Here is a 25,146-nt window from a genome sequence, read left to right on the forward strand (position 1 = left end):
CTTTTAAGATTAAAGTGGGGGGCAGATGAGTGCACTGAATACAAACAAGGGTCCCCCACAACCTCACATTTAGCGCCAACTTTATTGAGCTAGTTTGGTGGCTGTGCCCAGCTGGGGGAAGCCAGAGTCGGGACAAGGGAGCTTTCCTTCCTGGCAGGACTTGCTCCTGGAGTCTGTGCAGGTGGGGTCAGAGAGAAGGAGGGTTTTGTCCTGCAGGAGGCGAGCTGCCCTTGAGGTGGGAGTGGAGGACGCTTGGGGGTCAGCAGGGACTCCGCCTCAGGAATTCTTCAAGAAACAGCACCAGTCTCGCCTGAGGGGAGATGGGCAGTGGAGGTCTCATGGAACCTACAGCTGAATCCCAGACTCCCTAAAACAGAAGGGGTTTCCTGAGATGTCCCTTTGATCCTCTCAAGGACAGGCTGCCCCAACTGGCTTCTGCTCCTCGCCAGCAATCAGCTTACCCCAGAAACTTGCCAACAAGAGTCACTGTCTCATGTTGTCTGTCGGCAGCTGTACCCCGTTAGAAATCCTGGTTTGGCCTTAGTTTTTTGACTCAGTTTGCCACCTGACATCCATGTGAGAAAACAATTTGCAGGCAAAGTAAAGTCTCAATTATTCCTTGAACCCCCCTGACTGGAGAAGCTGTGAGCAGCCTGGTTGGACCCCTGGGTCCTGGAGCAGCATGTGGGCCACTGTGCTGAAGCAGCAGAAAGTGGGGTTCACTGGGGGCTGGCCAGGAACAGGCCACAGGGAACACTCCCCCCACCCCACGCTGTCCCTGGGGATCCTCTGGCTCCCAGCTGTAAAGCTGCCCTTGATTGGCAATGATATCCGGCAGGTGGCAGTAGGTCCTGGAAGGCCTGATCCGGCTGGAGTGTGTCACAAGGGCGCCTGAGCACCCCGCCCAGGCGCGTGCGACTCTCCCGTACCGCTCAAAAGACACGTAGCGGATGCCCTTGCCAAAGCTGGTGAAGACATGGGAGACCTGAGTGGGGAAGGAGAGCCAGACGGTGAAGACCTGTGGACTCCTCTTCCTCCTCCTCCTGGACAGAGGCTCCCAGACACCAAGTCAGGGCCAGGCCCTGCTCTAGGCACAGGGAATACAGCAGTGTAGAAAGCAGCACATAGCCCCTGCCCTGGTGGAGACGATGAGTAGGGGACACAAGCACTGAGGATAGATCAGGGTAAAAGGCAGAGGGGATTCTGCAGGGGGGTGGGGTTGTAAAGAGCGAAAGCAGAAAGCAAAGTCCCCACTGGGTGACATTTGAGCAGAGACCTGAAGGAGGGGAGGGTGCCACGTGGGAAGCTGGAGGAAGAGTGTTCCAGATGGGACCAGTCAGGGCAAAGACCCTGGGGTAGGAATGTGCCTGGAGCAAGGTGGAGGGAGAAATGAGAAGTGGTCAGGGAGGTAATTGGCAGATGGGGCGGGGCCTTCGAACCCAGTTAAGACTTTGGCTTCTGGCTTTAAAAATATTTTTTTTAAATAAGTTTATTTGAGCCAAACTTGGCAACATATGCCAGTGTGTAATCTCAAATGCTCCCAGTTTCTGTCTTTTTTATGTCTTCCAACTTCTTATCGAGCTAAAATTCATCTACCATAAAATGAACCATTTTAAACTGTACAATTCAGGTGTTTTTAGTATATTCATAATGTTATGCAACCTTCACCACTATCTAATTCTGGAACACTTCCATCATCCCAGGAGAAAAACCTTGTACCCATTAGCCACTACTTCCAATTCCTCCCTCCCCCTCGCCCCTGGCAACCACTAATCTATCTGCTTTCTGTCTTCATGGTTTTACTAATTCTGGACATTTCATATACTTGGCAGTCACATATGTGGCCTTTTGCTCCTGGCCCGTCACTTAGCATACTGTCTCCAAGCTTCGTCCATGTTGGAGCCGGGATCCGTACTTTATGCCTTTTCATGGCTGCATCAGAGGACTGGTTTTCACTCTGAGATGTAGCCATGCAGTGGTAACTCACAAGAAGGGGACACTTGTGATCTGATTAACTTTTTAATGGGATCTTTCTGTCTGCTGAGTCTGGGTGTTGGGTGGGGGTTGTGGGGAGAAGATCAGGAGTGGAAACAAGACCACCTGAAAGGTTATTGTGATAACTGAGGTGTGATGATTATGACGGCACAGGCTTAGGAGTCAGCGTTGGCTCGAATCCGGCCCTGCATGCTCTAGTTCCACTTGGGGCCAGTCACGTAACCTCCTGTGCCTTCCCAGCACTTAGAGCAGTGCCCAGCGCAAGTAGGTGCTCAACCAATGTAAGTTGAACCACTAGGCTGTTGTGCTAATGAAGTGAATTAATAGGGCCAACTCTTGGAACATGTAATAAGGGCTCAGTGTTTGTTAGCTGTTATTATAAATATTCAGCGGTGATGCAAGCCGAGAAGGGAATCTGAGCAGGGTGAGAGGTTTGAGCAAGCAGGTCAGGGGTAGTCTGGAAAGCTAGCTGTCTGGACCCACCTGCCGGCAGCCTCTCTCAGTCCACTGAAGGACCAGGTTGGGTGAAGCCGAGAACTTGACCACTTCCTTTTCATATATGTCGAGTAGGCGGACCCGAAGCAAGTAGATGCAGTTCTCCTGGGCAGTGAGCCTCGATACCGCCCCCATCCATCCAGTTTCTGGGATGGAGGGAGGGAGGCTGAAGGTGAGGCTCCCTGCACTTTGATGAGGGCCATGCATGCCCACCCCATATGGAGAGATGTCAGCAGGGGGTTCTGGGGGGAGGAGCCTGGGTGCTCTTGGAGGTGGAGCCAGAGCTTGAGGGAGGAGCCTGGGTATTTCCAGGGAGGAGCCTGAGGGAATAGGAATCTGGATGCTCTGGGGTGGCCACAGCCCTGTGGAGGAGACAGAGCCCTAGGATTTTCTGTGGAGGAGCAAGAGCTTGAGGGTGGAGGAGCCGGGGTTCTTTGCGAAGGAACCTGGGTGCCCTGGAAAGGAAGGGGCTCATTGTAGTCCCTGAGGCACTGAAGCCAGCCAGTGCACCCAGCCCAACTCTGCCCCTTCTGAGTCTCAGTGTTCAGAGTACAGTGCTCCAAACCCTTTTGAGGCCTTGCTGTCCGCAAGCCCTTAGGGTCAGCGCAGAGTTGCAGGCAATGGTGGTGGAGAGGGTGAGGGGAACACCTTGTTTCAGACCAAGCCAAATCAGTCAGCACCCCCATGCCAGGAACCCTGGAACCTGCTGGGTAGAGGGTGGGGAGGAGTGCAGAGTGAGGGCTCTGGGTTCACTAGGGCTCCACTCCTCCCTGGCTCTGCAACTATGAGACCATCACTTTTCCTCTCTCAGCCTGTGAAGAAGGTACTGTAACAGTGGTTAGTCCGAGGCATTGATGTTGGCACAAAATGAGCCCCCTTTTGCAGGACTGCTGCCACCACTATTGGTTCTGGGGGCAGGCTGCCATTTTTAATTTACCAGTCAGCCACACAGATCTCGATCTGGGCGCTATCCAGCAGCTCCTGCCACATCCCCTCCATTACCAAGTCCACAAGCTGCCGCTTGAAGCACCATCTGGGGAGGGGAGATGGTGGTAGTGGGGAGGGAGCAGACAATCACAGCCTGGAAATCACATCCCCCCAGATGGCTCCTCTAACAACTCTGTCTAAAGCCTGCTCCTCAGGGTTTCCTCTCTAGACAAGCTGTATGCTGGGCTGGGTGTCCCCATTGGCCTCTCACACCCCTCTACAATTCTCCACCCTACCTTGGCCTCTAAGAGGCTGACCTGGATACAGGCTGGTCTCTAATATTTGTGGCTACTGGGACATGAGTACAAATGGAGGCCCACATTGAGCAGGTACTTCTGGGGGCTTCTAAATTGTGGGGGTCCAAGGTCTGAGGGTTTTTTTTGCCTGTATGGACTGGTTTCCCTTACCCTCTACTTCCTGTTGGGTCAGCCAATGGGAAGTTCCAGCAAGAGACAGAAGGGAGAAAAGAGTAAAATCAGGGTATTTACCTTCCTGGCTCCGTCTCATGGGATCACGATGGGAATGCTGTATCTCTCAACAAAAGGGCACAGCTCCACAGTGCCTCTCCTCACAGTTTTCTCTGTCTTATGTTTCAGTAACTGCTTCCTCCCCTTACCCTTGTCGGGCCTAGGGGTGGCCATGACCCTTCTCCCCACTGTTATTAGCCTGGGAGTCATGTAGTATCCCATGTGGTCTGCCTTTGTAAATAGCCTTTCAGCCCTCATTTGAATATGCCACAATAATGTAGATAGTATAGTACTGATGGAAAAACTGATAAGTTGACAAGTGGAATGGAACAGAGTGCTCAAGGACAGACCTAGGTATGTATGAGAACTTCATAAATGATAGACAACATAGTCACTCCATGGGGAAAGGATGGGTGCTTTTGTAGACGGTGTTGGGAAAACTGGCTAAGTGTATGGAATGTGTATGAGGGGGGAATTGGATCCTTAGCTAACACCACATTCAAAGGTGGATTAAAGATCTAAATGTGAAAGATAAAACTACAAGTTTACTAGAAGAGCATACAAGAGACTACTGTTAGGATCTAAGAATAGGAAAGGATTTTTTAAAACAAAATTTCAAAAACAACTTCTAAAGCAAAAAAGAGAGAAATTTGATCATATGAAAATAACAACAGAGAACACCAAATAAAGGATACCATAAACAGAGTTAATACAGATGGTAAAGTGGGAGATTTCACAATGTCCGGGATGAACAAGGGAGGGACGTCTAGAAGATATAAGGAATTCTTGTATATCAACAAGAATAAGATTTCAGCCCTAATAGAAAATATAAACAGGCAATTGAAAAAAAAAAAGAGGGAATCCAAAAAGCTAACAAGTGCATGCAGAGATGCTTAATAATTAGTAAACTTAAATATGCAAATTAAAATTAAAACAGCAATGAGATATCGCTTCACCCTTAATACACTGGCAGCGACTAGAAAGCTAGATAATGGCATTTAAGAATGGTTGAGTATTGGGGCAAGGTCAAAGAAAATGGGTATAGGGTATGAGGATAAATATAATCAACCAACCAATCAAACTATTCTGCTATCTTCATAGCATCTATCAGTCAGAAGCTCTGGAGCCAGATTACTTGGGTTCAAGTCCCGGCCCCACCATTTTACCAGATGTTAGTTACTCTCTGCCTCAGTTTTCTATTATAAAGTGGAGATAGCAATAGTATCTATGTCACAGGGTTGTTGTCAGGATTAAGAGAGTTATATGTAAAGCATCTGGCAGAGAGTAAGTATTCTAAATGTTGTGTTCTTGTTGTTTTATTGTTCATGTATTTAAAATCTTCCTCCACTTACATCTAAAATGCAAATGAAAAGACGGCAGTTTCCTGATCTTTCTGAATTTTCCTTGCATTTTGGGATATAAAACAATGCCTGGTACGTGGCAGGCCCTCAACAAATAAATGTTGATTGACTGAATAAATGAATGAGGGGAGGGTGAAGGTGGGTGAAGATGAGGATGGTGGGGTTGGGTCCCCTCCCTCCTTGAGGCCCTTGCCTTAGGGATCAAAGGCCACTCACTCGAAAGAAGTCACGAAACAGGTCTGGGAAGGAGCCCCCGGCATCACTGTAGGGTTCTTTTCCACGGCCCAGCCCTTCCCGCCGTGCTCCACCTCCCAGCCTCTGAAGCCCTCTGTTGGATACAGCAGGGTTGAAGACAAGGGATTCGCCTGCCAGCTCGCGAACCAGAGAGCCCGCCACCACTCTACTTGGCCCGCCCACCAGCTTCGCCAACGCGCGCTCCACACCCCCGCCTTCTTCCACTCTGGCTCCGCCTCCCAACAGCTGGCTTTTCTGGTCCCACCCCACGACGGCGTCACTCAGCTTTGCTTATCCACTCAGCTTCTCAGTCTCGCTCTGTTCTCTCCGCCCCGCCCCCCCTTCCCCCTGCCTCCAGTTCTCTCCCTTCAGCCTCTCAATATACTCTCCCTTGGACCAGCCCCAGGTTCCTTCCACCATGGCCCCACCCCCTCCTACTACAGCCTCCTAGCTCCTCCTGCCTTGGCACCCCCACTTGGTTAGTTCCTCCTCCCCACAGCCATTCAATGAAGCCTCATATTTCTATGCAAGCTCCGCCCTCATCAGCACCTAATCGGCTTCTCAGCTCTCCCCTGGCTCCTCCCCTTGGCCACGCCTACTGAGTCTACAGTTCCAGCGCTTAGCCACGGTCCCGCACCCTGGTTCCATCTGCTCTGTCTCACCCACCCATTTCGTTTTCCTCCACTGTCCACAGCCTCTGGCTCCTCCCATCTAATCCATTTCTTCCCCAGCCCCACCTTGGCCTCTCCCATCCAGTTCCTCAGGGACCTCTTCTTAGACCACGCCCCCTAACTCCAGGCCCCGCCCCTGGCACTCACGCTCTCCGCAGGAGTTGAAGATGAGGCTGCGGCCAAGGGGCGCTAGCAGGCAGTAGCGCGCCCGGGCGCAGAGCGGAAACTCCTCCTCCTCGCTGTTGGGCGGGCAGCGCTGGGCCACCACGTAGAGCGCGCGGCCCTCGGCGCTGCGGTCGCGGGCCAGCTGCAGTAGCCACACGGTGGGCCCACCCACCACGTCGCGCCACGCGCAGCACACTGAGCGGCAACGCGTCACCAACGCGCACGGCAGCACGTGGCTCAGCACCTGCACCAGCAGCTCCGGAGGCAGCGCGTCCAAGGCTAGGGGCGGGTCTGGGGGCAGCAGCCGCCGCCGTGAGGGCCAGGCGCCCATCTCCGGCCTCTGGAAACCTGCGGGTGTAGAGGGGTTGGTGGGAGAGGGCAGTCTGGCCTCCCTCCATTTCTCCCAGGACGCAAGGTCCTTGTGACTTGACCGCGACCCCACCAGTTCCAACGGACAAACCGGGCACCTAGTTCCTGCCGCCTGGCTCTGGAGGGCGATAGAGGGCGGAGGGCTTTCCCTGTGGGGCTAGACAGCTGGCCATGACTACCAGGAATGCTGACCATGGTTTCCATCTCTGGCCGGCGCACTTGTGTCAGACTAAACACTTTATATGCATGACTATAAGCACATTGAAGACAGATGAGAAAAACCCGAGGAGGAAGCTATTTCCATCCCATCTCCCAACCTGTCTCCATGCCCCTGGCCTTAGGAACTCATGAACTGTCTTCAGCAAAATCTATTTCCTCAATCTCTTCATTGAACATTCTCGTCACCCTCTTGCTCTAACCAGAACCCAACTCTCTTGTAGCCCTTCCAAGTGGATAAATCTCCTTGCCCCTTGGTGCTGTTATGCCCCAACTCGTATCTCCACGAACCACCAAGAAGCCGACACCCATGCAAGAGCAAGAGGGAGTTTATTTCAGACTGGAGTCCCGACCGCAGTCCGCACACTGACGCAGCAGTGAGTAGGAGGCGGTCCCGAACATGGGGCTTCAGGGGGATTTGAAGGGAAAAATCGTAAGCACGGGGAGCGATGTCTTGGCGTTACAGGATTGGTACAAGGAGCTCGTCGCTTAGCAGGATTGGCTGGGTGATGGCGCCAAGGAACAAGGCGGGGAATTTGGAGAGTTACTTTCCATAGTTGCTCTGATTGGCTGAGTCTAGGGTGGGGTGATTGTCTTGCTATCTGCGGCTTTTCCAGGAACTGGCCTGTGGTTAAGATGGAATCTTATACCTAAGATGGAGTCACTTTGGTTGTTCATTGCTGCTTCCCGACCAAGCTCTCTCCATCCTCCACCAAAGTCTTCAGCTATGAATCTTGTCATCGGAATAGATCGTATCCCCCCTTATGCACCATCTTCTGACCCAGATCACTATATCTCACTTCTCCACGATTTTAGCTCCAGGCTCACTGCCACTCCCCCTGTTCTCATCATTCTTGGTGACTTTCCGTATCCACGTAGGTGACCCTTCTGCTACCACTGGCTCTCTGTTCCCTGATGTGCTCTCCTCTCAGCCCCTCTCCCTGGTCACCCTTGTCTCAATAACCACAGCCTCTCCAGAACTTCAGTCGCAGGCATCTCTCTTCACCCTTCACCTCCTCTCTTTCCAGCTCTCCCTCCAGTGCCTCACAATCCTTCCACCCCATTGTGGTCTCCCATCCTTTGTGCCCACCTCCTTTTTACTTTCCCTCACCCCCTCAAGTCCTCATTCCTGATCTGGTTTATATTTCTTTATTAATCATTGAAAACATGCTTTGCATACACCTTGCCTCCTCTGGCTTCCTCCTACAAGTGACCTTACCTACACAGTTTAAAGTGGCTGAAGAATAATACACAACTCCACTTCAAGTTTATGAATTCGACCCTCAAGCCACTAAAGCTGCCCAGCAATTGGGCTACATTTCTCTTACCTGCTCGCCCTTCCTCTTTATAGATAACTACTTCACACCTCCCTCTCCTCTGTTTCACCACACCCCCTTGCACCTCTTCACTCTTTCTTTGCTTCTTTCTTATTCGACAGAAAAAATGCAGTGATGAGAAGCGAACTTCCACAGGCCCCACTGCCCCATCGACCACCTACCTGTCCTGTGCCCACCCGCACATCTGCAGCTGCACTTTCCCACCACGACTGCCCCTCCCGAGCACTCCAGGCCATGGTCTCACAGTTGTCCCCTCTCTCTGCTGCCTCTTCAGTTTCCCCCTCTGCACTGAATCATTCCCATCAGCCCACACGGTGTCAGCTCTCTTAGCTGCAAACAAACCCTCTTGACCGCACCTGCCCTTCCAGCTATGGCCCCATTTCTTTGCTCCTCTTTACAAAAAAGTTATCTACAGTTGCTGCCTATATATTTTCTATTGTTATCTCTTAAACCTTCTCTAATCAGGCTTTCTCCCCTTCCTCATCCTGAAATGTCAAGGTCACCAGTGACCCTCTTGGGGATGAGCCAATAGTCACTGTTCAGCCCTCATCTTGCTTGACCTGTCAGTAGTACTCGATACAGTGGGGTTACCCCACCCCCCACCTTCACTTGGCTCAGGCCAGCCCTCTGGACCGCTCCCGTCTGCCTGGTGGCTCCTAGTCCGTCTCCTTGGCCATTCCATCCTCCTCCCTCTGATCTTGCAATGTCAGGGATCAGCTTTTGAACCTCCAATTCTCTCTCAACACTCACTCCCTTGGGGATCCCATCCATTCTCATCACCTCTCACCTGGACCAGCTGTCTCCCTGCTTCTTTCCCCAGTTGTCTGTTCCTAAGTAACCAGGTCAGGTGTGAGCACCTGAGTCAGGTCCTGCCCCTCCCTGCTCAGAGCTTCTGTGGCTCCATCTCATCGAGGGTGAAGGCAAAGTTTTCACTGTGGCCCACAAGGCCCCCCACCATGTGCCCCCCTCACTTCCTTGCCCTCATTGCCCCCTCAGTCACTGCCTCAGTCACACCGGTCTCCATACCCCAGGGCCTTCGTACAGGCTGTTTCCTCCACCTTGATCCAGAAGATTTCTTTGCTCACCTCCATACTTCCCTCAGGTCTTTGAGCAAATGTCAACTTCTCCATGAGGTCTTCCCTGGCCACCTTATTTACAATTTCAGAGTCTCACGAGCACCACCTTTTTCTTATTTCATACTTCTCTAAAGCTCTTATCACCTTTGAACACACCATCTTGTTTTAAGTATATAAAGTTTACTTAATTATCTTCTTTATTGTCTCCACACTGCAATCACTATGAGGATGAATTGTTTACTTTGTATACTGCATACCACAGTGTCCATGCCAGTGCCTGACGCATAATAAGGGTTCGATAAAGAGATATTAAATGAACAAATCATCACATTAGAAACCCGCTTCACGGATGAAGAAACTGAGGCATTGAGAGGTGAAACATCTTTGTTTAACAAGAACTCAAGTGATTAGTTCAATAACTATTGAGAAACTTATTTCATTTCCCCATCAAAGGCAGACCAGACTACCGACAGAAACCTTAAGCATGGATCTAGCCAGCCTGGGTTCGAGCCTCAGCTATGTTTCTTGCTAGTTACATAGCCAAAGGCATGTCACTTACTCCCTGTGTGCCTCAGTTTCCTCCTCTGAAAAGAGGGATGTTAACAGCGCCTACTTCATAAGGATGTAGGGAGGATGAAATGAGTTAATATTTGTAAAGTACTTAAGAAAAACTGCTGGTGTCTCATAAAAAAGGGTGACATTCATTTTAGATTAAGCACTAAATTGTGTTAGCTGCTATTATTACACATCATAAAAAGATGACAAGCAACCATTTAGCTATGATATTTTCATCTGGTGACATCTATCGGGCCCTTTAAGCCCCTGTGCTGAGCATCTAAGCTGGATCATCTCACTGAATTCCATCATCTTGTTTTAATGGCCAAAACAATCCTTGGAGGTTGTCCTGGGTTAAGGGGCTGCAATGATCTAATCCTTATTCTGTTACGCAGTGCCAGTAAGTGCTCGATTTGTGTCAACTGTTACGATGTTTAAATAAATTGATGAAGGTCTGGTTAAGAAACAAGCCTGTCTCAGGCAAGTGGTTTGTGGACAGGGCAAGAAGCTTGACACTCCTTTGCCCCCACTAAAGAGTGACTCAATTACCTGTAATCGATGAGCAGGTCCATCAGCTTGCCTGGCAGGGTGGGAAACTCAGCAGATGCAGCTCCCCGGGTCAGTGCTCCTTAGGGATGTGTGAGTCATGGGCCAGCGGGGGATTCTGGAGCTGGGGGTTGGCCCTTCACACTTCACCGAGAGCAAGGACCATCAAGTGATGTACCCTACGAGCTCTAGGTATAGAAAACTCTGTTTGGGATGCTCTGCTAAAAGACACAAGGTGCCTTATAGCCACAAGTCCACACGGCTGGATGCCAACCACTGGCTGGGTCAGCATGGGATACGTAAGGCACAGCACCGTCTGCTGCCAGGGTGTTTGGAAGCATGTGTGTGTGTCTGGGATTCGGGGAAGCTGTTTTATTTGTTGTCACTGGTGACTGGTATTCAGTTTCCAGGGACCCGTGATGCTATGGCCGACTGTATCTTCCAAAATGTCTATAATAATACATCCTATCTGTCATGCTCTTCCAGGACTTGACCACTGTCCAGTACGAAGTGGAGTCTACACCCTTCCCCTTGACATAGGCAGGACTTCGTGACTGTAGAAGTGACATTGCTAAGAAATTTGCAAGGCCAGATTACAACGAAGGATACGGCCTCTGCCTGATTCTCTCAGGACGAGGGCCCTGGACGCCCTGAGTCCAGCGCTGTGCTGCTGAATGTTTAACAGCTGATCCTCGGGGAGAAAAAGAGTCTAGGTTTGTAATGTTTGCTGACCATGGCTGACTGCAAGCAACTGACGGGAAGTCCCTGGACAGTGGGGTTGGAAATAGTTGTCCAGGATGGACTAGAGCCGGTGTGAGCCGCTCCAGCACGTGCTGCCTGACTCACCACTGAAGTCTGGCTGCCTCGAAGTCACCAGACTGGAGAAACTGTGGGAAGAAAGAAATGCCCGGAGGGCTCCAGCCATTGGCATCCATATAAGCCCCTAAGAACGGCTTAGCTGAGCCCAGTCAATTCCCATTAAAAAAAATAATAAAGTAAAGGCAATTAAGCCATTGTGTTTTGAATGGGCTGTTATGCAGCATTATCTAAATGAATGATGTTCAGTGACCTGTACTGCATGGGACAGGGACCCCCCTCCACCCCCAAGAAAGAACTGGACTGCTCCCAGTGCCAACAGCCCCCAATAAGAAACCATGTGAGCCCCGACTGTAGATGCTGACCAAACTGGGTTCAAATCCTCACTCTACCCACTTCCTATCTGTGTGATATGGGGCCAAAAAAAGGCATCTCCTTTAAGCCAGTAAACGTAATCCGAGCATAGCATGGGGTTTGTTATTGTTGTTTTTAACGATGCTGTTTTAAAGAACCGTTTTTTTTTTTTCATAACCAGAAATCTTTATTGTTTTTACCTGTTGCCTGTTCTAACGTAGGGAGGAGGCAAGAGATTAACATGTTAATCAAGCCACATTCAGAGACTACCATGTGCTGATCAGCCCTGCAGCCAGGCCGGGTGGACACCTGCGACACACAGGTGGGACTAACAGCCCATTCCCCACACCTGAAAGGAACCGAGTCATTCCCTGTGGCTAAAACCATGGGGAATCTAAGGCTTCAAGGCTGGGAACTGCCACCAGGCCTTTTACTCTACATATTCTAACCTTTTCACACTACATACACGTCCCCTTCCTCACTGTATGTCCATATCAAAGGAAATGGGTTGACAAAATATTTTAAACTGTAACTCACAGGAACTAAAGAATGACATATAAACAGAATTCCCCAGACACTCAGGGTCCCTCTCAGTGCCTTTACTCTCTTATTGTTGCTCTCACTCTGCCTCTGAGAGGAGACCATGCTCTGTGGAGCGTGACCCCTTTACCAATAAACTTTCCTTTGACTTGTTCCACCTCCCCCCGCCCCAACTCGGGGAAATTCACCCTGTCCTGTGTCAGTTTCATGGAGGGGGCTAATTATTCCTCTTTTTCTCTCCAGTTTAAAATTGTAGTAAAATCTCCATAACATAAAATTTACCATCTTGACTGCTTTTAAGTGTCCAGTTCAGTAATATTAAATATATTCACATGTTGAGCTACCGTCACCACTATCCATCTCCAGAAGTCTTCCCGTCTTTCAAAAGAATAATTCCCTGTTACCTCCCCCTTCTGCCCCAGTAACCACTATTCTACTTTGTCTCTAGTTTTGACTAAGTAACCTATATGAGAGGGATCATACAGTATTTGCCTTTTTGTAACTGACCTATCTCATTTAGCATAATAAGGTCAACATCCACATGGTAGCATGTGTCAGAATTTCCTTCCTTAATGAGGCCAGATAATGCTCCATTCTACAGATGGGCCACAGTTTGCTTATCTGTTTATCCACTGATGGACAAGGGTTGTTTCCATGGTTTAGCAATTGTGACTACTGGTGTCTTTGTTGGTGAAATACCTTTATTTCATTTTATTTAAAAATCTGGAATCTTTTGCATCTTGAGATTGTGATTTGATGATTCATTTCACAATGAATATGTGTGCTAAGCAGCCAAAACTTCTCTGCCAAGAGAATTTCAGGCAGCATTCAACTTTCAAATTGGGCAGAGAGGTATACTCATTTAGACAGCTTTTTATTTTTCTGTTCTTGATCTGAGGGCTGGCTACGTGTATGTTCACTTATAAAAATTTATCAGGCTGTACATTCGTGCGCTTTCTATAAAAGGTTTACTAAAAACGATAATAATAAAACAGAGATGATAGTCCATGGAAAGGAATGAAGCACGTCCAAAAACCTCTCCCCGAAGTTATCAAACAAAAGATAAGACTATTTTAAAGTGAAGGAATGCATGGAAGCTATTTAGAGTTAGCCTCTCTCCCTTCTCAGCAATTCCTCAAATCATGTAGGGCCGAGACCTTTTTATAGTTACTGGAAAATCTTGCACAAAAATACTTGCATGACTCATTGAAGACACCATTGATATGGTTTGTCTGCTGGAGGATACTTATTATGACCATTATTTTATTATTTTTTATGGCTTTGGGGATTGACTGGGCTTTACTAGGCAGTTCTTAGGGGCTCCTGTGCAGTTGCCCTCAGCCTGAAGGCTTATTCTGTCCTATGACTAACACCAGGGATGGGGAGACTCAAACATCTGGGCCGCACAGCTGGGGCTCCTCAGGCACTTTTCCATTCCCACGTGTTCTCTCCAGCTTGACCACGCCTTTTCCAGTGTATATTCTCTTGACAAAGATCGAATAACACAATTTCATTGTCAAGGCTCATGATTCATTAAACTTGCATTTTGTAGTGTTTTTACTTAATCAACTTTATTACTTACTTTTTATTAATTTTAAGAATTTTATTTCAATAGATTTATTTTTATTAACTTTATTAGTTGTAAACATATTAGAAATTATTTATGTGTAACTCATATGTATATTAATGTATGTTTTTACTTGACTTGATATACATTTTAGTACCTGAAATGTCATTCCACTAACTTTTTATTTTGTTTTATCAATTTGGAAGACTGAAGAAGCTGTTACTATGCATAGTCATATTTCAGTATTAGGCTAAAAAACATGTGGGCATTATCATTTTTAGGAGCCAGTGTTTGTTCACCATATAATTTTTTCGACTTTTCTGTATGCTTGACAATTTCCATAATAAAATCATGGTAGTAAAAAGATCCGATTGACAAAGATTCAGTGTCTATAAAGCCTACCAGGAGCCTTCTGCAGAGGGCAGGCGGCATCTGAGGGTTTCTGGGAGCCTGGCTGCTGCCCTCAGCAGGTCAGGTGAGGGCCAGGAGCCCCCACTATGGCGGTAGATGATCTCGGTTCAAATCCTGGTTCCTGGGCAGGCGGTCTCTCAGGTATGACCTCTGAGCCTCAGGTTTCTTGTCTGTAGTATCAGGATAACTTCTGTTCTACCTCAAAGGATTGATGTGAGCAGTGAAGGACAAATACCCCTAAGCGTGCCCAGGACTTGAGGAATGAGACCCAATGGTAATAGAACAATGAATGAGTTTTAACTCGTAGGATGGGGATTTGATCATCTGAAAGAATTAGGAACCTTGCATTGAGATGCCCTCTGTGGATTCTCATTGGGGAGGGAAAAAACAGAGAGGACATTGAGTACCTAAACTCTGTCAACTACCCACAGGACGCATATTGTACTTGAACTCCTCAGAGATAATGAGAGCAACCCACCAAGCCCAAAACCATCTCCGACAACACCCCATGGCGACACATTCACCAGGGCAAGCTGGGGTATCTCGGTGGCAGGATTCAGGTGGATTTCTGCTGTGAGCACGTGCACCTGCATGTTTTTCCATTTATATTTGCACATGAACCCTGCGTTTCCCAGAATGGGCACCTTAAAAAGGAAATTACCTTTATTGATGTATAATTTACATCTAATAACAACTGCATACAAACATGTAACCATCATCACAACCAAGATGTGGGACCTTTCTGTCATTCCTGAAGGTTTGCCCACTAGCAGTTAAACCCCAGCCCCATCCCCACCCAAGGCAACCACTAAACTGCCTTCTGTCACTATAAATTCGATTTTCTTTTCTAGAATTTCATATAAATGGAATTATACTGTGTGCCAGTTATTGATTTACTGCCTCACAGATCCAAGTTGCGAAACTAGAGTTTGGCCCTTTCAATCCTTTTTTGTTTTGGTCGCAGGACGTGATGCCGCGTTTTTCCGGTAGAGGGAGCCAGAGAGACGTTGCAGGAAGAAAGAATTTTGCCTCCAGCTCCCAGTCTCCGTTCCTACGGGGCAGGCAGCTTCTCCTGCCCAGCTCCCTCAGTGAGCATGCTTCTCCAGAGGCTGGCAGACAGCAGCACCCTGCAGCCAGCACCTTCCCCTGGGACCCACCTCAGTTGGTTTCCTAGCCCAGTACCTCTGGTGAGATACTTGCTTGTGAACTGCTTCACCAGCACTTTAGAGAATAGACTTCTGGTGAGTTCGAAAAGGGTGGATGGATTTCCAGCAAGTTCCACAGGCACAGCACCGCAGGGACTCCTTTGCTCTTTAATGGCCAAGTGTTCTCCCAGGGTCCCTGGGGCTGTCAAGGACAGCCTGGGGCTATTGTATTTTTTGAGCTCCCTCGTAGATCTTGGGGGTAGCAGCTACTCCCATCCATTGTTTCTATGTTCTTCAGCTTTCTCTTTATATCTTAGTCGCCAATCTCTCTTACTCCAACCCCCGACTATCAGTAGTAATCCTGTGTGTTAAAATACTCTCCCTTCGAATTTCTGTGTGGGTTCAGTCTCCTGACTGGACCCTGACTGATACATATCGTGTACGCTCCCTGTGTCTTCTTTCCCTCAGCATTACATCTGTGTGATTCATCCATGATGTTGCATATATAGTCGGTGGCCCATTCCTTTTTATTGCTGAGCAGTATTCCACTGAAAAGACAAACCACAATCTATTTATCCCTCACCACGATGGAAATTTGGGTCGTTCCAGGTTTGGGGTGATTATGAATAAAGCTGCTATGAACATTCATATAATAAGTGTTTGTGGGAACGTATGTTCTCATTTCTCATGGGGAAATACCTGGGAGTGGAATTCTTGGATCACATGATTAAGTGCATATTTCACTTCACAAGAAAACGCCCAGTGATTTTTTCAGCCTGATTGTGCCATTTGTATTCTCATCAACAATGTATGAGAGATGCCGATGTCAGCACCTGGCACTGACAATCTTTTAAATTTTAAACAGCATGGCTTCCTTTCCATGCCTTGGGGAGAGAGTCCTCTACATGACATTCTCTCTTATTCACTTTAACTCTTTGCTCTTGAACTGTAGTGCCGGTGTTATTTCTAACCTGCAACAAATGGCTACATAAAAGTCATAGATAAGACAAGATTGAAATCCTTAGTTATTTAAAATTATGTGTGTGTTCAAAGAGTCAGTGTTGCTTCTCCCTCAACAAGGCAGAGTCAGCTACTGATAATCAGAGCCTATACTGGGCTCTATAATCCTTTGAGCAGATTTTTTTTTAAAGGCACCCCTTCTGGGTGAATGCAACCCTGGGGTCACAGGGTCTGGTGATCAGAGCAAGGCTTACATCTGAGCCCCCATCCCCTCCCCTAGCTGGCCTCATCATAATAACAGCTCATTTGTACCTGGTCCTGTGCTAGATGCTCTCAAAACAGTATCCAAAGAACTCCAAGTTCAAATGCCTGCAAGAGACAGGTAGCATCCTAAATGAGGCTGACTGGGTAGGAGAAACGGGGAGTCTCTGGCAAATAAAACAGCCAGCTATAGCCTGTGCCAATACTCCCTCTGCCTGATTTACTGCTAAGTAGGAAGGTGGGACCAGTTTGGCCACATCTTCCAGTTTTTTTCAAAGAAACTGGCAATGTCGATTTTTATGTGAACTTGTCCAATTTTTAAATGTTAGCAATGCATTAAAAACAATTAAAGCACAGTATTAGCCAGGTAAGGCAGATCTGTGGATTCAGGAACAGACTAGGGGTGGCTGTTTTGGACTTCTGTATTATCTCAGTTGATCTTCGCACCAGTAGGAAACTGAGGCCCCAAGATGTGAAACGACTCACATAAAGTCACACGACAGCCAGAGTGGAGTGGGGATTGGAGCCTGATCTCCTTTTCGAAGCACATTCTCTCCATGTCCAGCAAAGAAATAGAAAAGCAAAGTGAACAGGTGGTAGACCATCAACAGAAAAGAAACGTCGACATACTTCCAAATGACATAAAACAGACAGATATGTAGGGGCTGGGACAGAACTCGAGGTGGGGAAAATGGAGGCTCAAGGACCCCCCCAGAGGCTCTGGACCCAGAGTCAGGGGTCCAAGGGGCCGAGAGTGGACGTGCAGGTCAGGAGTGGGAGGGTGGAGTGAGGACAGGGGTCAGTCTGCCTTTTGTGCCTATTGGCTCCCTGTTCCCTCTGCCTCTGAGGCAGGACAGGACAAATTACTCAGAGTGGGGGAGGCAGGCGGACCAAGCCAGGCACCAAGAGAAGAGGGCCCTTTGGCAGACAGTGTAGAAAGAGTTCGACACATGCCAAAGTTAGTGTCAAAAGGAAAGTTCATTAGAGAAGGGGTAACACTCCACAGACAGAGTGTGGTCTCCTCTCAGGCAGAGAGAAGGGGACCCCGAGTGTTCAGGGAATTAAGTTTCCATATCATTCTTTAGTTCTCACTGGGGAAGGGAAAGGGAAGAGCTGTAGCCTGAAAGGCCTGCTGGCCGTTCCCCTCCTTTAATCCATGGGTTCTCCATGGTTTTAGACATAGGGAATGTTTTATTTGTGTAGGGCACCTTTAAAAGACTATTTTTTCCCGTTTCCCCTCCACAGGTGTGGGGAATGGGCTGTTAGTTCCAGCAGACATCTCCCTGTGTTCGCAGGTGACCTCCCGGCCTGGCTGCAGGGCTGATCAGCACACGGCAGTCTCTGAATGTGGCTTGATTAATATTTTAATTCTCTTGCCTCCTTCCTACATTACTTCCTCCCTCACACTCTGCCACACAGATTTCAGGCTGCCAAACATTCACACACAGGGCAAACAAAACAATACTAGATGATTGTTCTCAGAGAAATTGCATGAAGCATCCGGGAAGAGCCCAGGCTGCTGGTGTTCCCGAGTGCAGCCCTCCCCATTCTGGCGTCTAGGACTGAGCTCCCTGCAAAGACCGGCCTCCTCCGTGCTGACACCAACAGGTGCTGCCCCCAAACAGTTTCAGTCATCCCTTCAGCTGGAGCCAGTGGGAGAGTGGGGCTATATTTATAAAAGCCCAAAATCTCATACCAGTAACTTCAAAAAAAGTCACCCAGCCCTGGTTTGAAAATGTGATTAGAGATTGGAGATTTTGCTCCCCAGCATATGTCGTCAGTTTGGCTCAAATAAACTCTTAAAAAAATTTTAAAAAGGAAAAGAAAAGAAAATAGACAGGTAAGGATCACCAGATGCTCGAAGAAAACAAGCAGCCTGAAAGAGAAATATTGAGGTAAACAGGAAGAGCTACAGCGAGCTGACCCCAGAGGAAACCGAGACATCAGAGGGCCAAAAGAACTTACAGGAAAAGAAAAAACCCTGATTAGCCCAGTCAGGGCCAGTTTCAGGCTTCACGGGCCTGGGACCGGTACGGTCACATATGGCCCCATACTTAGAAGGGTTCCATTCTTATTTTAACCCCATCCTGTCGCCAACTTGAAGTTCTGAATCATTTTTGAACAAAGGGCCCACCTTTTCATTTTGCAGTGGGCCCTGTAGTTTATGGAGTCAGTCCTAGGGACACTTAGATTTGAGAAGATACTCTAAACAAAGCAAGAACAGGATACTATATAAAAGGAAGAATGCCTTCAGGAAGAAAAAAAAATCCGGAGAGAAATAGATTGGATGTGTTAGAAACCGGAAAATGCTTCTCTCAAAAGGGAAAAATTAAAGCTACGTAAAATTCCAGGAAAACAAAAAACTGTTTAAGAAATCATGGTCCAAATATGATATACACTAAATCGTATCCACATTAGGTCCATTTGGCAAAGTGCAAAGAAAAGGAGTCCATTCGACTTGAAGGCCAAGGGCATTTTCCTTATAGTAGCCCTGTTTATTGGTTTTCATGGGGAAAAGACTTTTTTGTTTCTTTTTAGTTATAACTGACACATAGCATTGTGTAAATTTAAGGTATACAATGCATTGATTTGATACATTTACATATTGCAATATGATTACCACTGTGCCACTCTATCACCTCTCATAATTATCATTTCTTTTTTGTAGTGAGACCGTTTACTATCTGGTCTCTTAGCACAAAAATTATCTTTTCAACAAATGGTACTGGGAAATTTACATGCGAAAAGATGAATTTAGGTTTTTGCCTCACACCACACACAAATAGCAACTCAAAATGAATCATAGACCTAAATGTAAGAGTTAAAACTCTCAAAAAAATTTTAGAAGAAAACCGGAGAAAATCTCATGATCTTCAGTTGGGCCAAGATTTTTTAAAAACAACACCAAAAGTATGATTCACAAAAGAAAAAAATGGATTAATTAAACATCATCAAACTTTAAAACTTTTGCGCTTTAAAAGATACCTTTAAGAAAATGAAAAGACAAGCTATAGATTTTCAAAATATATTTCCAAACTACATATTTGATAAAGTACTTGTATCTAGAATATATAAAGAATACTTTAAACTCAATAATGAGACAAACCGGCCAATTAAAAAATGGACAAAAGATCTGAATAGACATTTCATCTAAGAGGATACACAAAAGACTGATAAGCACAGGAAAAGATGCTCAACATTCATCATCAAGGAAATACAAATTAAAATTACAATGAGACAGCACTTCATGCTCAGTCAGAATGATCATGTTCAAAAAGATTTCCAAGGACATGGAGAAACTGGACCCTCACACATTGCTGGTGGGAATGTAGAATGATCCAGTCACTTTGGAAAACAGGCAGTTTCTTTAAAAGTTGCACACTAAAAAAAAGTTAAACATAAACTTAGCATGAAACCCAGAAATTCTACTACTAGATTACCTACCCGAGAAAACTGAAAATATACGTCCACACGAAGACTTGATTGTGAATGTTCATAGCAGCATTGGAAACAATCCACGTGCCCATCAACTGGTGAATGGATAAATGAAATGTGGTCTATCCATATAATGGACTATTGTTCAGTAATATAAAGAATCAAGTGCTGGTCCATGCTACCATATGAACGAACCCCCAAAGAGTATGTATGCTTAGTGAAAGACACCAGACACAAAGGCCACATACTGTACATTGTATTTATATGAAATGTCCATAACAGACATGTCTAAAGATATGGAAAGCAGAAAGTGCTCATCTGGGGCTGAGCATGGGAACAGAGAGTGACCACAAATAGGCACGAGAGATATTTTGGAGGTGACAGAAATGCTCTAAAACTGTGGAGATGGCTACACAATTCTAAATTAACTAAAAATCACTGAATTGTACACTTAAAAGGGCTGAATTTTATGGTATGTAAATTATACCTCAAAAAAGCTGTCCGAAAAAAACCCCTGCAAACAGTTAGAGCATGTAAGACTTAAATATGGTAACAGAACAGACTATAGATGGTATCAACCTTGACAGTGTGAAAGTAATTGCATAACCGACAAAGAATGGGAAATAAAATGGCGGGGGGAGGGGAAGCCAAAATGCTTGGCTCACCTACTTTATATCCTCATGGGAATCAGAGTTGCATAAAATGTACTGTTACAGAGATAAATAAGATATGATCTAAAAAAAGTACAATTATTAAAAATTGGTGGAGTGACAAGCATGGAAAGATGCAGTGGGCTAAACACCTTTCACGGCAGACACTAATAGATGATTTTGAATTTCTCTGTTTCTGCCATTTCACTGTCATCACCCTCTCGGTTACCCGTCTGCCCTCTGGGCTACGGTGTGGGTAAAGTGGAGGTAAAGTTACTTCAGCTTTTTGGAATATTCTCACTTAAATGTAATGAACACCATGTATAACAAAGAATACGCTTTTTATTTTAAACCAACCAACTGACCAACCAACTGACTGACCGACCAACCAATCAGTGCAATGTTGCCATAATTTACTTAAAACGCTATCAGTGAGAACTCACATACCTTCCTGGTGGGTGTCTGAGTTGGTATAACCATTTTGGAAACTAGTTGGGTATTTTTTATGTCTGCCCCAGAGCCAGCAAACACATACCAGGACATTCGTGACAGCACTGTTCCTACCAACTCCAGCCTGGAAATGGCCCAGACGCCCATCCGCTACAGGGTGTGTAAATACGTTAAGGCAGCCACAGAGTAGAATACTACGTAGCGACAAAAAGGAGGTAACAACGGTTCCCACAACAGCGCAGATGAAGCTCGAAAGCATAATTTTGGGTGAAAGATGCCAGACACAACAAGGCTTACATGCGTGTTCACCTTGCAATTATTTGTTAAACTGTACATATATGTTTTATGCTCTTCTCTGTATGGATGTTATATTTTGCAACATTATATTAATATTAATGTATATTATATTAGAATTATATTTATATTCTGTTAATATTACATTATCATATAAGATGTTAATATATTAATATGGATGCTATCACTAAATACCATGATTATTTAAGCCAAAGAAGGAAACAGTCTAACTGCATCCTAGCGCAAATAATAATAAGCATTAACAAAGAGCTTTCTTTGCGTAAGGCAACCTTGAAAATTCTTTACATGTATCATCTCATTCTGAGGAGGAAGCACTGACATTTCTGGGGGGAGAAGGCGTCACAGGGCTAGTGAGAGACATTGTTTTGGGGACTTGCTGGTGACAGCACTGGGGAGAGGTTACATGTTGCGGGTGCTACAGTCAGTAGGCTCTGGGTTAGTCCTAGCCCGAACTTGAACTTCTCATGACCTTGGGCAAATGGCCTTCCCTCTCTGCGTGCAGATTCTCCCTCTGTTAAATGAGAAATATTAAGGGCCACGTGTCTTCTCACAATCCCCCAATCCAAAAGCTCTGAAAACCAAGTCTTTCCCAGACCCACTGGTGGCAGAGCTGCGAGGCTTTGTTTATCTCACTATGAACAGGAATGTCGCTGAAGAAACATTAGTGCATTTGATGACACGCTGCACCCCAGCCTCCACCAGGGGTCCTATGCAATGTACAGAATGAGTTCCCTACGATATGCCTCATATTAAAAATTCCGGATTTCTAAATGCATCTGAATCCCCAAGAGTTTCAGATAAGACACTGTGGACTTCTAATAATGCCCATCGCTGGTGATTACAGGAGAATTAAATGAGCTCAAGGCCTGGCCCTTGACAAATGTGAGTTGCCACTGTAACCCTGTTTGCTATGATTAGCAGCTAATGTCCAGCTCTGGGACCGGAGTCCGTGCCTGCACCTCCACGTGTGGGATCACGTGGCCACTGGAACCTTGACCAGAGGAATGCGGGCAAAGGGGAGATGTGCTTGGGTAGTAACGTGATGAGACAGAGCAGAACGCAAAACTACCAAAGGCAGGATCAGAGCCATCTGAGGAATTTTAAGAAGGAAAAAGAAAATGCCAAGTTCAAAATCCATCTCTAGGGAAAAAGCGTAGGAGGGGCCCAGCAGGAGTTAGGATTTTAACAGCAGTTATTTGCAGGTGAGCAGACCCACTGGTTAAAACCCTCCACAAAATACAAACAGCTACTGTTAACTGTGCAGGAACTCTGAGCTAGGCACATGGGAAGTGCTTCCAGAATCTCACAGAAGCCTCACAAACCACCCAAAGAGGTAGGTGCTATTATTCAGCTGGGTAAACTGAGGCTTGGAGGAAGGACTCAACGAACCCGAGGTCACCAGATGAGCAAGAGGCAGAGCCAGGGTTTGAACCCGGTGTGGAGGACTCTGGCGTTTGTGCCACTGTGTACGTGATGTCTTCATCTCTTTCTTAGCTTCTAAATTGTCTTTATTTTCGCCAAATTATTACCATAAAAATTTCTCATAAAGAAAAGTTGAAAGAATGGGAAAAAAACATCCACTTTGCCAAATTGCTTTCTCTCTCTCTTTGGATGAACTCCGAAATATTTCAACATGCATCTTCTGAGAAAGAAGAAGGTCATTCTACAGGTCTACTCTGTGGTCCCACTCGCTTACCAACACTAAGCGAGACCCGTTGTGCCTTCTCACACCCAGCCGGTGAACCATTTTCCTCAATGTCCCAAGAAGGTCTTTTTCTTCCTAACAAGGTCAGGGCCTTGCACACTGCTGGGCATGGTTTCGTCTCCTTAATCCCTTTTCATTTAAAACACCACCTTGCCTCTTCTATTTTTCTTAGAGAGATTACATTATTTTTATCATAGAAAAATATGTGGCAAAGTCACTTCTATTTGATTTGTGAACCATATCTCCAAATTGATTGGGTAAAAAATAGTATTTAAATAAATATAAAACTTTTATGTGAAAAAATATTTTTAAGTGGATTCAGGCCTTACAAAAAGGGGAGTCAACAGATTAGATATAAACAAGAAATACCAGTTTAAAAAAGTATTTTATGATACAAAAGTAGCCAACAGAGAAACTAAAAAGAATGGCGTGATTATATAGCTGGAGGAAACTGCAGGCCACGAAAACTGTCCCCATTTATTTGTAGCGAGGGATCAGCGGACATTATCTAAAAGTTGATAATCTAAGAAATAATTCAAGAATTTGCTTTAGAGATTTGGAAATAAGTACCAGATGAATAAAAAGCAGAAAAAGGTTTGAAACAATGCACCACAGATCACAAGCTACTTTTGCCATTTTAAAAAGTAATTTAATAAAAATTTTAATTGGCTGCAGGGTGGGGCTGTTTAAAGAACTGTTATTTTTCATGGGAAGCCTTGTCCTGTCTTTTGTTCTTGTGTGTGACTGGGACATTTAAAAAGTTATTTATTTTAAAAATAGGTCAGTAATATTGCAGCCTTTCAAACGGAGTAAATAGATGCTGTCTAAAGTGGAAGGAACAAGACGTGGAGCGTGAAAAAATATGACTGAACAAAGCAAAAGTTAACTGTGAACAAAATTTAAATTGGCAGGCGCCGCCGCAGCTAAAAACTTGCCAAATCCAGAAACGGCGCTCTGAGGCTTCTGATTCCCAGATTCCGCCAGGAAGCTGCCAGCCAGAGGAAGCAAAACCCAGAGCTGGTCCCAAGTGGTCAGCCTTTCAGCAGCTGCTGTGAGCACGTGTGGGACCAGGATTTGTTTAATGGTGGCCTCCGCTGGCCGGCGGCGGGCGGAGAGCAGTGGGCGCTAGGCGACCCGTTTGAAAAGCAAAGCCCTTCCCGTGCGATCTGGGCCTTTTAAACGTGCGTTGTGTGACTCTGGACTTAAAGGGGCACAAATTGGCTGCCGCAGCTTGGGACGCGGGAGGGCCCGGGCAGGGGCGCTGCGGTACAGGACTCTCGGGGACCCGCCCCTCCGGGTGGCGCACGGGCCGACATCCTTTTCGGGGCACCTGGGCCGCGAGTGGGGGCGGGACACGGGTCCCGACCTGTGTCCCTACCTGTCCCGGCGCTCACCTGGCGGCCCGCTCGGAGGCAGCAGCGGGCTAAGATCCCCTTCCCCGCCCAGCTCTGGGAGGCAGTCGGGGGGCTCCCCGGGCTCGGCCCCGCCCAGGGAGTCCCGGGACGGCGGTGTGGGCAGTCGCTACTCTCCGGGGGGCGGTGGCTGAAGTCGGGCGCCAGGGGCGGGCGCCTCTGAGGTGCGGCGGCAGGCGGGAGCGACGGAGGGGCGGGATCCGGGGGCGCAGCTGCTGCGGGGCGGGCGGGAGGAGACCCAGCCCCCGCGCTCGCGGATCTGCGCCCCCCCTCCGCCCCCGCGGAGAGCCCACACTTTCCCCATGTGGCCGCTAGCTGCCCTGACGCCCCGCGACCTGACACCCGGGTCCCCGACACACACCACCGGCAGCTCCTCGGGTCGAGTCCCGCCTCCCCCAGAGCCCCCGCCGTGGGACTGGTCCTGGCCGCCCCTCCCCCAGATCCCGTGTTTTCTCCCATTCCGGCCTCCTGCCCACGGCCGCCTCCGCCATTCAAAACACCTGTCCCACCTTCTGCCCGGTGCTGCTGAATGGCCCGGCTGTGACTCCGACCGTGGGCCCAGATCGAAACACCTGGATAAGAGTTCTCAGCCACGGGGATTCCCTCGTATTTAGTTGCGTCCCTAGGGTAGTCTCAGAAACCCGGGCCTGT

General features: G+C 47.2%; 1 protein-coding gene across 4 annotated transcripts; it reads right to left on the reverse strand.

Moving 5' to 3' along the window:
- Positions 1–63: 63 nt before the first annotated feature.
- On the reverse strand, positions 64–24,730 carry FBXO17 (F-box protein 17). Of its 4 annotated transcripts, XM_036231629.1 has the most exons (6): positions 10,478–10,589; positions 6,358–6,723; positions 5,522–5,633; positions 3,428–3,523; positions 2,479–2,608; positions 64–985 (listed from the first exon to the last, which is right to left on the reverse strand). In XM_036231629.1, the coding sequence occupies exons 2-6, from the start codon at positions 6,704–6,706 to the stop codon at positions 554–556; spliced, it is 1,119 nt and encodes a 372-aa protein (XP_036087522.1). In that variant the 5' UTR covers positions 6,707–6,723; positions 10,478–10,589; the 3' UTR covers positions 64–553. The 4 variants fall into 4 exon arrangements, with proteins under 4 accessions (XP_036087522.1, XP_036087521.1, XP_036087519.1 ...); XM_036231628.1 differs by lacking the exons at positions 3,428–3,523; positions 5,522–5,633; positions 10,478–10,589 and adding an exon at positions 24,478–24,730 and having other exon boundaries at positions 2,479–2,636; XM_036231626.1 differs by lacking the exons at positions 3,428–3,523; positions 5,522–5,633; positions 10,478–10,589 and adding an exon at positions 24,478–24,730 and having other exon boundaries at positions 2,479–2,810.
- Positions 24,731–25,146: the final 416 nt, after the last annotated feature.

This window comes from Rousettus aegyptiacus, unplaced genomic scaffold, assembly GCF_014176215.1.
Source record: "Rousettus aegyptiacus isolate mRouAeg1 unplaced genomic scaffold, mRouAeg1.p scaffold_m13_p_14, whole genome shotgun sequence".
Lineage (NCBI taxonomy): Eukaryota > Metazoa > Chordata > Mammalia > Chiroptera > Pteropodidae > Rousettus > Rousettus aegyptiacus.

Coding starts and splice junctions, on each gene's coding strand:
- FBXO17 (XM_036231629.1), bottom strand. CDS start 6,706: ATGGGCGCCTGGCCCTCACGGCGGCGGCTGCTGCCCCCAGACCCGCCC. Junction 3,524..5,521: donor TGTTTCGTGACTTCTTTCGA/GTGAGTGGCCTT, acceptor TCCCCTCCCCAG/ATGGTGCTTCAAGCGGCAGC. Junction 2,609..3,427: donor GAGATCTGTGTGGCTGACTG/GTAAATTAAAAA, acceptor GGCGGTATCGAG/GCTCACTGCCCAGGAGAACT.